This window comes from Aulostomus chinensis, chromosome 15 (assembly GCF_037954235.1).
Source record: "Aulostomus chinensis isolate RoL2024-O1b breed Wild chromosome 15, RoL_Achi_v1.0, whole genome shotgun sequence".
Taxonomy (NCBI): domain Eukaryota; kingdom Metazoa; phylum Chordata; class Actinopteri; order Syngnathiformes; family Aulostomidae; genus Aulostomus; species Aulostomus chinensis.
The window spans coordinates 26,741,248-26,754,816 of record NC_141334.1 but is presented as its reverse complement, the minus strand read 5'-3'; the positions used below and the strand labels follow the sequence as shown (position 1 = coordinate 26,754,816).

Sequence of the window (13,569 nt, the reverse complement as noted above, 5' to 3'; positions counted from 1 at the left end):
CCAAGAACATCATCTCAATTGGAAGTGATGAGCTCTTTTATTCTAGACAGACTGGCAAGTATCAGCATATGTCTTATTCATGATCCGTGCCAAAAATTAGCAGCGTGAGTGAACCCAGCTGAATTTAACAGTGGGCGATAGCATTAAACCCCATTAAACACTGTCTGGCCTTGAGTTGTGGCGACTGAATGCAAATGTATTCCGAGTGGGTCAGTGTAACGCATGGCTTTTGTTTGCGGTCTGGCAACTGAACAAAAAAGAGCACGCTGAATGAAAGAGTGGCATGGAGGAAGAGGGGGGCGGGGGCTGAGGAGAAAGACTGCCTGTGTTGGCCCTCTACAAACAAGCTCAGCAGGTCACAGCCCAGGCTTTTAACACGGCTGAGTAAACCTCATTCCACTTGCTGCTAAAATAGGGTCCCTAACTAGGATGTCGGTCGACTAACTAGACACAGCTTAACTAGGAGGAAAAATGGACAGAACAGCAGTCAAACTGGTCTTTCAGTAGAAATGTGATGGTTGGGGGAATTTGAAGGAGATGAGGCCTATTATGTCAAAATATTAATACTACCCGCTTAAAACGTGCAGATATCAATACTGAACCACACCACACCAACACCAAGGAGGCTCAGAGTCATTTATGTTCAGTCTACGCCGAGCAGCCGCTGAATAATTAGGGAAGGGATGTTAATTATCGATGATATGAGATGCTCTCATCAAGACTCCTCAACGACACGAGTGTTAATACTATGATCAATCCTTTCTATTGTTTGGTGGAAATGTGAGGCGGCATTACATTCATACAGAACTTGGATGGCTTTCATCGCTGAGCAAGTGGCTCTGAGCAGAGCAAATATTTCTAACCTTCAATAATAACGGCTGATGTAACTTCTCTATAACATACACCTACAAAACAAACATTATGTATTTATTTTTAGATTCTATGCATTAGAATTATGATAAATACACTTACATACAATTTTATAAATATCTCTCTCTTTTCAAATATATTTAAAAATGTGTAAACAATATCTAATAATGCTGGAAAAACACATATCTCACCCAAAACTGCATGATTCAAGTTTGATTCCTTGATGTTCCATTTGAACATGTCACACTTCTGCTGAAGCAACACTGAACACAGAGCGCCACCTGGTTCATGTACCTCACCAGTCCCAACTTTGGCTATTTCTGATTTGACCACTATCTTCAACTAGCAGGATTGCTGCAAAGTGACCGTGGGTTTGACTTGCACGGATGATGATGAAGCCCTCATGCTCGTCCGGTGCAGAGTGTCCCGCAGCTGCAGCAGCTGACAATGACAAATTACTTAAGTAAAAGCATTAATACCACAATGTAAAAATACTTAATTACAGTTAAGTACAGGATCTTTCTTTTTCCATCACAACAGCTCAGGGATCAGTGTTTCAGTGCCTCTGTGGCTCAGTAAGTTGTGTTTTATTTATGGCGGCCTGCCTCACGAAAACACCAGCACAGCGACATGATTTTCTATTTTTGGACATGTGGGTCTTTCTCGGTCTGTCTAGACTCTTTATTTGCTCAACTCTTGCGAGATTTGTGTCTGTTGTTTCAACTAAAATAATCAATCTCAGACGATCGTCCACAGGTTTCAGGTTCCCTTCTAGACACGACGCTCTCTGTCGTTCTGTCAAACTCATGACAGCAGATGTCTGTGGACAGCATGAAGTCACACTCTGCAGGGTTCCACGCACACAGACTTGATTTGTGCGGACACTCAGGTTCATCTTATCAGCACGCCTGGTAGGTGTCGATGTCATTCACATCACGTTCGTTTCCACTGTTTCAATAAACTCCGTCATTAACAACAAGTCTCTCTGCTGTGAAAACTGATCAGCGTTGAATTTTTCATGGAAAACAAAAATAAACACATGTTGGGTTTTGGGATGACTTTATAAAACATCCTGCTGAAGAAGTCCACAGATCAGACACAGACAGGGTGAGAGACACGCACTGACCTCCTCTCTGTGTGTGTGTGTGTGTGTGTGTGTGTGTGTGTGTGTGTGTGTGTGTGTGTGTCGGAACTGCACTGATGCATAGAGGTGAGACGCTGCAGCCGGGTGATAATAAATTAGATCAAAACTTAAACTTAAGCTTATCAATGTTCTGGTCTTGAATAATTCAGCTGTTTAATACCGAATTTCAGAATTTCTTTATACGAGTCAAAATATAAAAGGCCAATTGAGCACTTCAATCAATGAGATGGAAAAAAAGAGACAAGAGCCTCAAGTGTGCAATAAAAGGTGAGCTGGAGTATCAAGTGATGCGCTGGCCCAGGCAAACATGAACAACAGGGCAGACATCACAGGTCTCTGCCTTGCTGATGATGTGGAAGATAAGGTGGCAGTTGTGATTGGATGAGAGAGCGAGCACTAAGAGGATTGAGGGCGCCAGGCTGCACCTCCCTCTTAAAATCATGTGCTGATGGGTGTTGGGCCTGTGTTTTAGACCTCTTGTTCTGTCGTTTTAACTCGCTCTTTCCTCTCCACTCCGGGTTACAGCCGCTCAGCGCTGCAGCTGTCGTTACCGTACGTCATTAGCAGGCCAGGTCTAGCACATAGACACCGCCTGGCCGCAGAGATCCTGATGAGACTCACGAGCACTCACTGCCATGTGCGTCACTCCCAGAAAGATACTTGCGTATGGCTGAAGTAGTGTGACAGTAGTCACTGAAGATTCGAGACTGTTGGAGGAGCCACCAGACACCAACTGGTAAACTGGGTGTGTGCAGAAAACCAGGGGCGGTCTTCACGTCACAGTTTTCAAAACGTAAAGTCAATCCATCACCCCAAGACCAGCACACCTGATCTTGTGTGATGCTTATATTCTTGCTCTCAGTTCATTTACTTAAAACTAATTTAAATCCCAAAGGTCACACAACACCACACACATTTGAGTAGAATTTGACTGAAGGTTCAGACACACATTTTAGAATACTAAACTTATTCAGCCCTTTCTGTTGTAGTTTTACCGTTTTACTTCTCGAGTCTTACAATGCGCACTCACCCAGGTAGCTTCCGTTTACACAAGCGCATCCTGATCAATGGCTGCATTGAATTTCATGGAAATGTAGTAGTTTGGTTACTACAGTTGGGTTTTATTTGGTCTCAGATGACCAATATTGCTGGTCACCAACCTCCACAACTGGAGGCACAGAGGCCTTGACAGCAGACCATTATCTCTGAGATCACTGCTGTGTGTGTGTGTGTGTGTGCACGCGCAAACACTTGAACACCAGCCGTTCACTGCCCTGGCATACTCAGATCACTACCTCAGATCAGCTTTCCTCTCCTGCCTCAATTATTCATGTGGTGTGTGGCCTGGCTGAAAGATTATTCATCAGCTGGCTGGATCTGGTTCTCCTCTCTGGTTCAGTTTTACAAAAGAAGTGAGGACTCCCCCCTCCCGTGAAACGGTACACCTTGGATTATTTATAATGCCTCCTGACAACGTCTGAAAACAGACAACGAAGGGGATGTGGTTGTACGATAATCCCATTTCTGCTGAGGCTATTTGACTGGAGCGGTTCACGAGTAGTTGCCGTTTTCCTTAAGACTCCAAAGTCCACAATAAAGCTGAGGTCATGTCTCGGTATCACTTGACCATCATACCTGTCCCTTCCTGTTGACCCCAATGATGCCGGAGGTGGCCTCATGTGGAGCAGTGACAAAAATGGTCTCTCCACTGATGCGGTTCATATAGATGCAGGTCCCTGTCTCCAAGTCATACAGGTGGATGTAGCCATATTTGGTGATGAGGAAAACCACATCCTGTTTGGAGCTTATCTGTCAGAAACAAACAAAAAAAGACCACATATGAGCCTGAGTGTTGTAGTTTTGCTTCCATACAGCACTGAATCTTCTGGGTGAATATAAGGGAAAAATAGTTTTGCTAATGTAGTGGAGCAACGGGCTAATATCAAAATGGACGACATGGCGTCAGTTGTGTGACCTCAACAGTGACACTTGCTGTCATCTGCAGTGAAGCAGTGCACATGCTGCATCATTGGGATACAATTCACTTGTGAAATGTGGACTTAATGAGCTGCAGTGGATTATCTTGGAAAGACTTGTGATGGTAATTCTTCAGCCTACAGATGGCTTCACCGCCTCGAGAGGTCAAGTACAGAAGTGTCCATACCTGCATGGCCACGGGAAAGTCATTCTGGGCTTCCGGGGGAAAGAAAACATCCACCGCTTTCTTTGGAAATGGCTGGTTGCCAGTTGGTGGAGTCCCCACTTCAATGATGTGCAACTGGATTGAGTAATAAAAAGAAGGTGAATGAGAGGGCCCAGTGAGACTTCTCTAGGATAATGACAATGCCGTTAAATTGAGTCACCTTCCCTCCAGCTTGGCCTCTGACAGCAAAGCAGAACAGAGTCGACTCCTCTGCATTCCCTTCCATTTTGAACTGGGCAAAGCTGGCAGCATGGCCTTCAATGGGCTGAGAAACCTTCCTATCTACAGAGTACAACTGCATGGCTCCAACCACTCGATTTTGCTGAAAAGAGCAGAAAAGATGCACGTGAATATGTATTAATGAGACATGCTAGCTAACCTCAACTGAGGTTTTCAAAGTTGCACTGTACAACACGCAATGTTACACATTTAGGTCTAAAGTGAGATGGCTTGTGTGCTGAATTACCTGGGCAGAGATACCAATGAGAAGGAGCCATTTCTGCTTGGCGTCAGTGCGGTAGTTGATAATCTGACAGCCCGCCAGGCTGGAGTGGCGGTCAAAGACTTTGACAGGTTGTGAGTCACCCTCCATACTCCAGTGGTAGACAGCATTGTCAGTCACAAGTGCAACTGTGTTAAGGGAGATCCACTTCCAGAAGGTAACATCATCTGTCATGGTGTGTGCCTTCATTTTGCTCTTCATCTCAATGTTGAAGATCTGAAGGGTTTTGGCGGCTAGAAGGGAAGGAAGAGGGCAGGAGCCAGGCCCCAAAAGACCGTTATAGCTTCTGACAGTGTCTACAGCATTCAAAGGAAAAGAAAAACACCACATTGTGATAGAAAAGAGATTAAAATCTTAAATATTGGTAGTCATAGCACAGATCAGGCAACAATCCCATGACGGATAGACAGGGGATGCCGCACATGCTGTAGTCGGAAATGGCATCAAGTGTAGTGAGACAACTAGCACAGACAAAAACTGGACTAGTGGATTCAACTTTGGTCTTTGTGAAGGTCTAAGTGCACAGGCAAGAGCATTTGTCTGTTTCAACTGTTTTGGTACACGATGAAGTGACAAGAATACATACTGCGGAAGCTGCTTAATGCCAGATGCATGACCAAAAATGAGAAAATAACTTTAAAGAAAGACTTTTTTTTTCCAAAATGTGCTTGAACTGGAAAAACAGTGAGCAAACCTGAGAGGCTTTAGAAGATCACAAGTGCTCTTTCTGGTGAGTGTGTAAATGAAGTCATGCATTTCTGCTTTATTGGCACACCGCACATGATGATTTTTTTTTTTATTAACAAGATGTATACTTATAAAGACAAACTATAACTAATTAGACCAAAGTTTGTTAAGATGATTATGAAATGTACTGTGTGTGTGTGTGTGTGTGTGTGTCATATGTTGGTATATCCGACTACGTGGCCCACCCCGTCAAATCAACGGCGTTCAAAGATGGAAACAAAGCTGACAAAAAGGTAGAAGCCAGAAACAAACAACTCACAAAAAAGGCAAACACATCTGCATAGTCAATATATAAAGAGTGGAACAGGACAAACAGATAACGTAGAAGTACAATTAAGGGGGAGGGCGGTGTTTTAGGTAATTAAGGGACTTTTAAAAAAAGAGTCACAGGAAAAGTTCCAGTGTTTATGATGTCTGATTAACTACCGTTAAAGTTGAAATGCTTTCACGTCTGGATGAAAGACCAGAGGCTAGTTGTTTTAAATCGGTTCACTCACCTGCATTTGTTTGAGTGGTTAGAGTTAATTTAGTGAGCTGAAGCTTTATTAAGAAGCAGTGTGACTTTCCTTGTTTGCTCATTTTTGAATTCTATTAGCAAAGTGAGAAAAAGCAAAGACCAATGCGGTAGGTAGCACAATTGTGATCATGTGCTATGACTAAGCCATAGGATCAGGGTACCAAAAGCAGTGTGGCAAATAGACCACGTCCAGCAGCAGCCAAATTTCAAAGAGCAAGCAAAGAGATTTCAAAACTGAGTCATGATCAGGTGTTGAGGTAGGAGTGTGTGAGTGTGTGTGTGAGTGTGTGTGTGTGTGTGAGTGTGTGTGTGTGTTTCATGTCCATCCTCCAGAATGGGTACATGAAACTGTTGCGGCTGAATGTGATGTCACATGACAAGCTCGACAAGAAGAACCTTCATGACTGACAATGGTGGTGGTGGTGGTGGTGGTGGGGGGGGGGGGGGGGGGCTTTGCTAACCTTGACAACAAGGACTACAACTTGAGTCAATGAGGATCTGCATCTCCACACATGCTGTTGAGCATATTGTAGTATCACACAGCTCAAGCCGGTCAGGCTAATCGGAAGCAAAGTTCAGCAAAGTACGAATTTCACTGCGAGGTGTAAACGGCTGTGTCCAACTGTGCGTGTGACAACAAACCCTCAGTCCTTGAATGCACTGCTGAAAGTCACTGAAAGTCACTGTGTCACTGGGGCTCATGGGTATTTCCAATGGAGGTGAGTAACTTCTTGCTTGTTTGGGTAAACGCAGATATAAATCTAGGGTAAGAGACAATTTACATCGATCCCCCTCGGACAAACCGCTGCATATTTCAATCGTAAACAGGAAACAAACTCCAGACAGCGTGATGTCCAATGATACAAGCGCTATGATGGTCACTTCTGCTCAGATCTGGATGTTTGTCAACGATGAGTTAGAGCTCTGTTCACGTTCAGCAGAGTATCTAACTGTACTTTGTCACATGCCCGTGAGGACAGGAGCTGTTTGACTGCTTTCAACCGGTACATTCAAAGGCCAGCTTCAAAGACACACATTATCAACATCCCCCTTCCCTCAGTGGAAAATAACACCACTTCTAGATGTTTACTGTGCATGGCTGCTGGAGATCCATCTCATCCTGGGTTAGAATGACAGTGGAGTAAACAATTTGTTCACAGAAATGAACTGAAGTTTATTTTAATTGTTAAAAAAACTACATGGATGAAGGACAAGTGGGACTTGGACATCCACACATCATAGTATTAGGAGACGGTTTGACCAAAAATACACAAGAACAAGCTGTCTGGCTCCCAAAATGTTATTTTAATAGCTGGATGGACATAAGGTTCAGAGCTGAACACAAATGAACACAAGGCTCTTGGGCTCTGGTATCAACTGGAACTCAAATGCTCCTTCATGCTGACAACTACCTATGGCAAGTAACTCCAAACCAATTTGCAAGAACCCAACACCAGAGTCTCTCCTCACTCTGGTTCACACCACATATGGGACCACGAAATCAAAGAACACCAGGCCCGACACGTGAGTCAAATCATTGCTGCTGTCCTAAACCATCAGGCTTCCCTCACTGTTACAAGTCAGTGCTTCATGTCTGCGCTCCCTGTTAGTTGGACACAACACTAATTCCACAAGTGTGCAATTGCTTGCTACATGAATTGACAAATTATTAAACTCAACTGGGAAACAAGAAACAGTAGGTTAACTTCACACAGATGAAAGATGGCATGGATTTCAAATAGAAATTAAGAAGAAATGTGAATTAAAACAACAGTATTACCAGATGCAAAACAGGTTCTAAAATCACTTGTACACATAATAAAAATGATGAAATGCCAGCAAGCTGAAAGGCTGTGAAAGCTAAATCCTGTTTGCGAAGATATATTTTCAAAGGCTTGATGTGGAGAAAGTTCCAGACTCTGGAAAGATGTTTAAAATGCAGAAAGTTTTCAAAACAAGGACATTAAATGACACTTGATGAAAATTGTAACAAAACCTCATCGTATCGGCTTTGACAACTAATTCCTTCTCTGAGGAGGTCAAGACAGAATGGAATAATTTAGAGGGTTTGCATTTTGATAATAGATACTTTTTGAAAACAGGATTTCACTTCCACAATGAAGAAGTTAAATTTCAACTCACCGTCTGCAAACACATAAGAAAGCAGTAAAGAAAAAAGAACATAGAAAAGACAAAAACAAAAACAACAAAAAAGTCAAAGCAATCATGGATGCTGGACAAAAAGAATAAAAATATGCTATTTTGAATATTTACAGGACAAATGTTCATCAAACATACATGTTGGCTGATAAAAACATTTTCACAGCAGAAAACTAAAGTAGCTGGATGTGTATGGACATAAACAGATGAAAATAATTGAAATATTTTAAGTGAAGGCTGCAGGCCCCTTAAAGGGCTTTTGTTCAATAAAAGCCTTAAGTAACAATATATTCTTACGCCCTGTGAGAAAAGCTCACTGGTCTACACAGATTTATAGAAATATTGCTTCTAATGCAAACGCATGGTCATACCTTTAAGTGCAATAACCTTGCTGGCTGGATTCATGATGGCGCTGTCAGCGGAGATGGGCCTGCGGATGGGTGTATTTGGGTCAGCCAGGTCAATGATCACCACTTGAGTCTGCTCACCCACTTTCTCCCGGACACAGATGAATTTATCCGACTCCATGGTTAGAGTGCTGAAGCCTATGTTGGCTGGGTTGATACCCAAGTTTTGGAGCTAAGAATGCAGGAAAGAGCAGAGGGAACATTAGGTCGGATAAAAATGGGCTGCAACAGTTTACAGCTCTCAAGACAATATCTGAGAAGAATATATCGAAAAGAGGTGCAGTTACTTCGGTTGCCCTGCTGTGGGATGCAGTGTGTTGGGATGGTCCACTATCCAACTTTTGATAACTTTTAACCTCCCCTTAATTTTACCCCAGTATACGTATGACAGTCTGATGAAAAACGACTTTGTACGGTTTGGATGACACCAAAAATTTAATGCTCTATTGTTTCCTGTCAATCTTGCTCGACCATCAGGGAATCTCTCTCCCTTTCCTCCCCCTCTCTGCAGTCAGACACCAAACAGAAGACAGAAGCTCCTCCGGCATTTTAAATGAAGGAGTTGAGCGTTCATGGATGTGTTGGTCAACACAATTATCAGCAGCAAGTCAACATGACACGGATTTACAATGTATTATTTCCGAACACTGAGAGCATCATACATGTGCGTGTCACTTGCAATAAAAACTTATAAAGTGCACATCAATAGTGCATATCAGAATAGTAAGGTCTGATTACACGTGGCCGCAGGGAGCACATTTTATGAGTTTAACACGTTAACAGGGCCATAGAGAAGCGGAAGTCAGGTGATTCATGCTTGTTTGTGATGCAGCAATAACCACGTGACAAAGGTATGAAACAATAATCATTACATTAGTAATGAGACAGTACTGAAACTGACAATCCTGCTATTCATAAGTAACCCAGCATCAAGTATTACCATAGAACTGCACCTCCCTAATTGAAACAATATAGCAAAACAAAAGGGGAAAGACATGAAGGCCTTTTTATCTTAGTTACTTTCAAGCGTTCACAAGCCCCAGTTAGAATCCTAACATTTACAATGTGTGCTTTTGAGCAAAGCAAATGATTTCAAATGCTTGGTTGTAACCAAACAACAACAGCGTCGCACAACTCGGCAGCTTTGCAGTGCCATCGCCAAGCGATGAGGTCACCACACAGCAGTGAACAGCAGTGCTCCGGACACCTGGAGCTGTGGTGGATTCAGAATAGTTCCAACGCCGAGCTGGGTGGAGAGCTAATCCTGCGCCAAGTTTTCAAAGCAAGGGCCAAAGGAGGAAACCACAAACATACTGCTTGACACAAAATTCTCACTGCAATCTGACTGCCAACAACTAATCAAGATCGGACTTCTTAAAAACCTACATTAAAACGAAAGTGTGAGGCAGTGGAAGAGTTGCTTTGCAGCACATTACTGAGGCAAGTTCTGCAGCCCAGCTGACCACCAGAGGCCTCCTTCCTGCCTCACACAACACACAATGATAACATTGCGGCCTGCGGCTCTCCCGAGTCGCTCCAGGCAGGTGTGTACCCATGTATCCAACTCTGACAGGAAACTGCGTGCCACATTCTAACTGCAGGGCGAATGCCATCATTACACAAACACAACTTCATACCCCTTTTCCGAGTTGCAGTCCTTTTTCAGAATCACGATGAAGTAATCTTGAGGGAAATGAAACTGCCATAAACACATTCCATGTTTTGCTGTGGCAACTTCCTCTATAGTTTTGCAACTTAACAGCAATGCACCCCAGTCATAGGAAGGGTGCATGATTACTCATTTGGATCATGGATTCTCTCAACAAACTTGGGACACTAGCTGTGTTTTTCAATTAGGTCAATTATTAACAACTTTGATGAGATTTAACACATAATTCACAGACTCCAAGGAGGCGACTCGGTATTTCGAGTGTCATTATAATGCAAATTGCCTCACAATACTCAGTGGGAAGAAAAGATACTTAGATGCCTTTTTTAAGCAATAAAAATGAGATGGACATGATCAACGTCCTCCTGGACATGGGCAACGTCCTCCTGGACATGGGCAACGTCATCTCAGACATGGGCAACGTCATCTCAGACATGGGCAACGTCATCTCAGACATGGGCAACGTCATCTCAGACATGGGCAACGTCATCTCAGACATGGGCAACGTCCTCCTGGACATGGGCAACGTCATCTCAGACATGGTCTACGTCATCTCAGACATGGTCTACGTCATCTCAGACATGGGCAACGTCATCTCAGACATGGGCAGCGTCATCTCAGACATGGGCAGCGTCATCTCAGACATGGGCAGCGTCATCTCAGACATGGGCAACGTCATCTCAGACATGGGCAACGTCCTCCTGGACATGGGCAACGTCCTCCTGGACATGGGCAACGTCCTCCTGGACATGGGCAACGTCCGCCTGGACATGGGCAACGTCATCTCGGACAAGGTCAACGTCCTCCTGGACATGGTCAACATCAACGTCCTCCTGGACATGGTCAACGTCCTCCTGGACATGGTCAACGTCATCACGGACATGGTCAACATCAACGTCATCACAGACATGGTCAACATCAACGTCCTCCTGGACATGGTCAACGTCATCACGGACATGGTCAACATCAACGTCATCACAGACATGGTCAACGTCATCTCGGACATGGTCAACGTCATCTCGGACATGGTCTACGTCATCTCGGACATGGTCTACATCATCTCGGACATGGTCAACGTCATCTCGGACAAGGTCAACGTCATCACGGACATGGTCAACGTCAACGTCCTCCTGGACATGGTCAACGTCAGCGTCATCACGGACATGGTCAGCGTCATCACGGACATGGTCAACGTCCTCCTGGACATGGTCAACGTCATCACAACATGGTCAACGTCATCACAACATGGTCAACGTCAACGTCCTCCTGGACATGGTCAACGTCATCACGGACATGGTCAACGTCAACGTCCTCCTGGACATGGTCAACGTCATCTCGGACATGGTCAATGTCATCTCGGACATGGTCAATGTCAACGTCCTCCTGGACATGGTCAACGTCATCACGGACATGGTCAACGTCATCACGGACATGGTCAACGTCAACGTCCTCCTGGACATGGTCAACGTCATCTCGGACATGGTCAATGTCAACGTCCTCCTGGACATGGTCAACGTCATCTCGGACATGGTCAATGTCATCTCGGACATGGTCAATGTCAACGTCCTCCTGGACATGGTCAACGTCATCTCGGACATGGTCAACGTCAACGTCCTCTTGGACATGGTCAACGTCATCTCGGACATGGTCAACGTCAACGTCCTCTTGGACATGGTGAACGTCATCTCGGACATGGTCAACGTCAACGTCCTCTTGGACATGGTCAACATTATCATGGACATGAATATATAGAAGGTTTCAGTCGCTCATTAGGCTCTCGTCAGCAAAACACACAATTCCAGGTATTACTCAAGAAACTGGGAGCACCTTTTATCAATGAGAGGACAAACCCCACCCATGCTCTGCCCCACCCACATTCTTTCACTGGTGTGTAACCTGGTTCCCTTTCAATGACATTGTGATAAAGGACCTTACAGAACAAGTGCTACGACTACCACTACCACTACCACTCCAACTACTACTAAGAAGAGAAAACATGTCTGTAGCAAGCTTCTGCTGCAGTGTCAAGGTTTTCTTTCTTTCTTCTTTGCTGAAGGGGATGACATCATACAGTAACGTCATGGCCGCTCAGAGGCCGGTTATAGCTGCCATTGTTCAGCATTGAAACCTTGTTTACCAAGCCAAACACCAGGCAAAAGATGCAGCTCGTACTTTAAACTCTGAATCTATCTGCTCTCCATAATGACTTGCAACAGTTAGACCTATCACAACATTGTCGAAGCTGCCGCCTTCCTTGAATTAATGTAGCTTTTACTCTTCTTTGGTTTCAGTAAAATAATAATCTGAGGATCTGAGACTGTGTGAAATAACTTTATAACTGTGATCATCTCTCTTTATAAACCAGACTGAGGTCTGTCTACATATGAGTACAAAGGAGAGGGTTATCCTCTGCCATAACAAAATAGTTTTCTACACAGACTGACACGCTCTCTTTCACTTTCTATCTACTATCTGCCAGCAATTCTGGGACCAGCAGGAAGCTCATTCATTCACAATGAAACACATCTGTCCAACAGAAAAGTACAGCATATTCAAATCCCAATGAATACATCAGGTCTGTCCCTTGGATGAAGGAACAACAACAGACAGCAGCTGTACTTGAATGGTGGACCACAGCTTGGACTGTCAGACTGATTTGCTACGGATGGCTCACCAGAAAGACCTGCCATGGGCTGAACCTGCCGCGATGAGATGAGCAGGAAATTTGCAGTCGAGCACCTGAATGCGGTTTGCTGATGCCAACCACCAAACCACAACCTGGACAAGGACACCAGACGAAGATGCCTGCTATCGCTACTTGAGCGATTCAGTGTAGGTCAATAGTCACATAGGGTTCACAACTGCAGTTACCAAACCTTTCAGCATCAGATACAAAGAGAGTGATCTGAACAGCCCCATTTGGATATACTTTAATTGTATTCATTATACTTTGGGTTTTGTCCAGAAAATGAGTTAGAAGGCGGGACTAAGACAACATCTGAGGCTCAAGATAGCCCATGCAAAGAAATTTAAAAATTTCATCCTGTCTTTTATTTGATCTCAGTCAGAGTCAATGTAGGAAATTTACCCTGAATGTTGCAGTGAGCACTGAAGAAAGAAAAGACAGGCCAAATTTCCATGTTTCCTCCATTCTGTGTTATAAACTGTTTTCTTGTCTGTACCAACATCTCCTGCACGTCTGTCCCTCCTGGTGAGGGATCCTCCTCCCCTCCTCACCCTGAGGTTTCTCCCATTTTTCCCTGTTAAAGGTTTTCTATGGAGTTTCTCCTCAGTCGATGTGAGGCTCTGAGGGCAGAGGATGTTGTTATGATGCCATGAAGCCTGGAGAA

At 44.1% G+C, this 13,569-nt stretch overlaps 1 protein-coding gene across 1 annotated transcript in view; it reads right to left on the bottom strand.

The window, feature by feature from the left end:
- The window catches only part of cltca (clathrin, heavy chain a (Hc)), a 36,106-nt gene that overhangs the window by 14,258 nt on the left and 8,279 nt on the right, over positions 1-13,569 (bottom strand). Inside the window, exons 2-6 of the mRNA XM_086227149.1 lie at positions 8,515-8,722; positions 4,684-4,952; positions 4,378-4,539; positions 4,179-4,292; positions 3,650-3,823 (exon numbers count right to left, since the gene is read on the bottom strand). Coding sequence (XP_086083275.1) covers positions 3,650-3,823; positions 4,179-4,292; positions 4,378-4,539; positions 4,684-4,952; positions 8,515-8,722 — 927 coding nt within the window. The remainder of the gene's footprint in view (positions 1-3,649; positions 3,824-4,178; positions 4,293-4,377; positions 4,540-4,683; positions 4,953-8,514; positions 8,723-13,569) is intronic.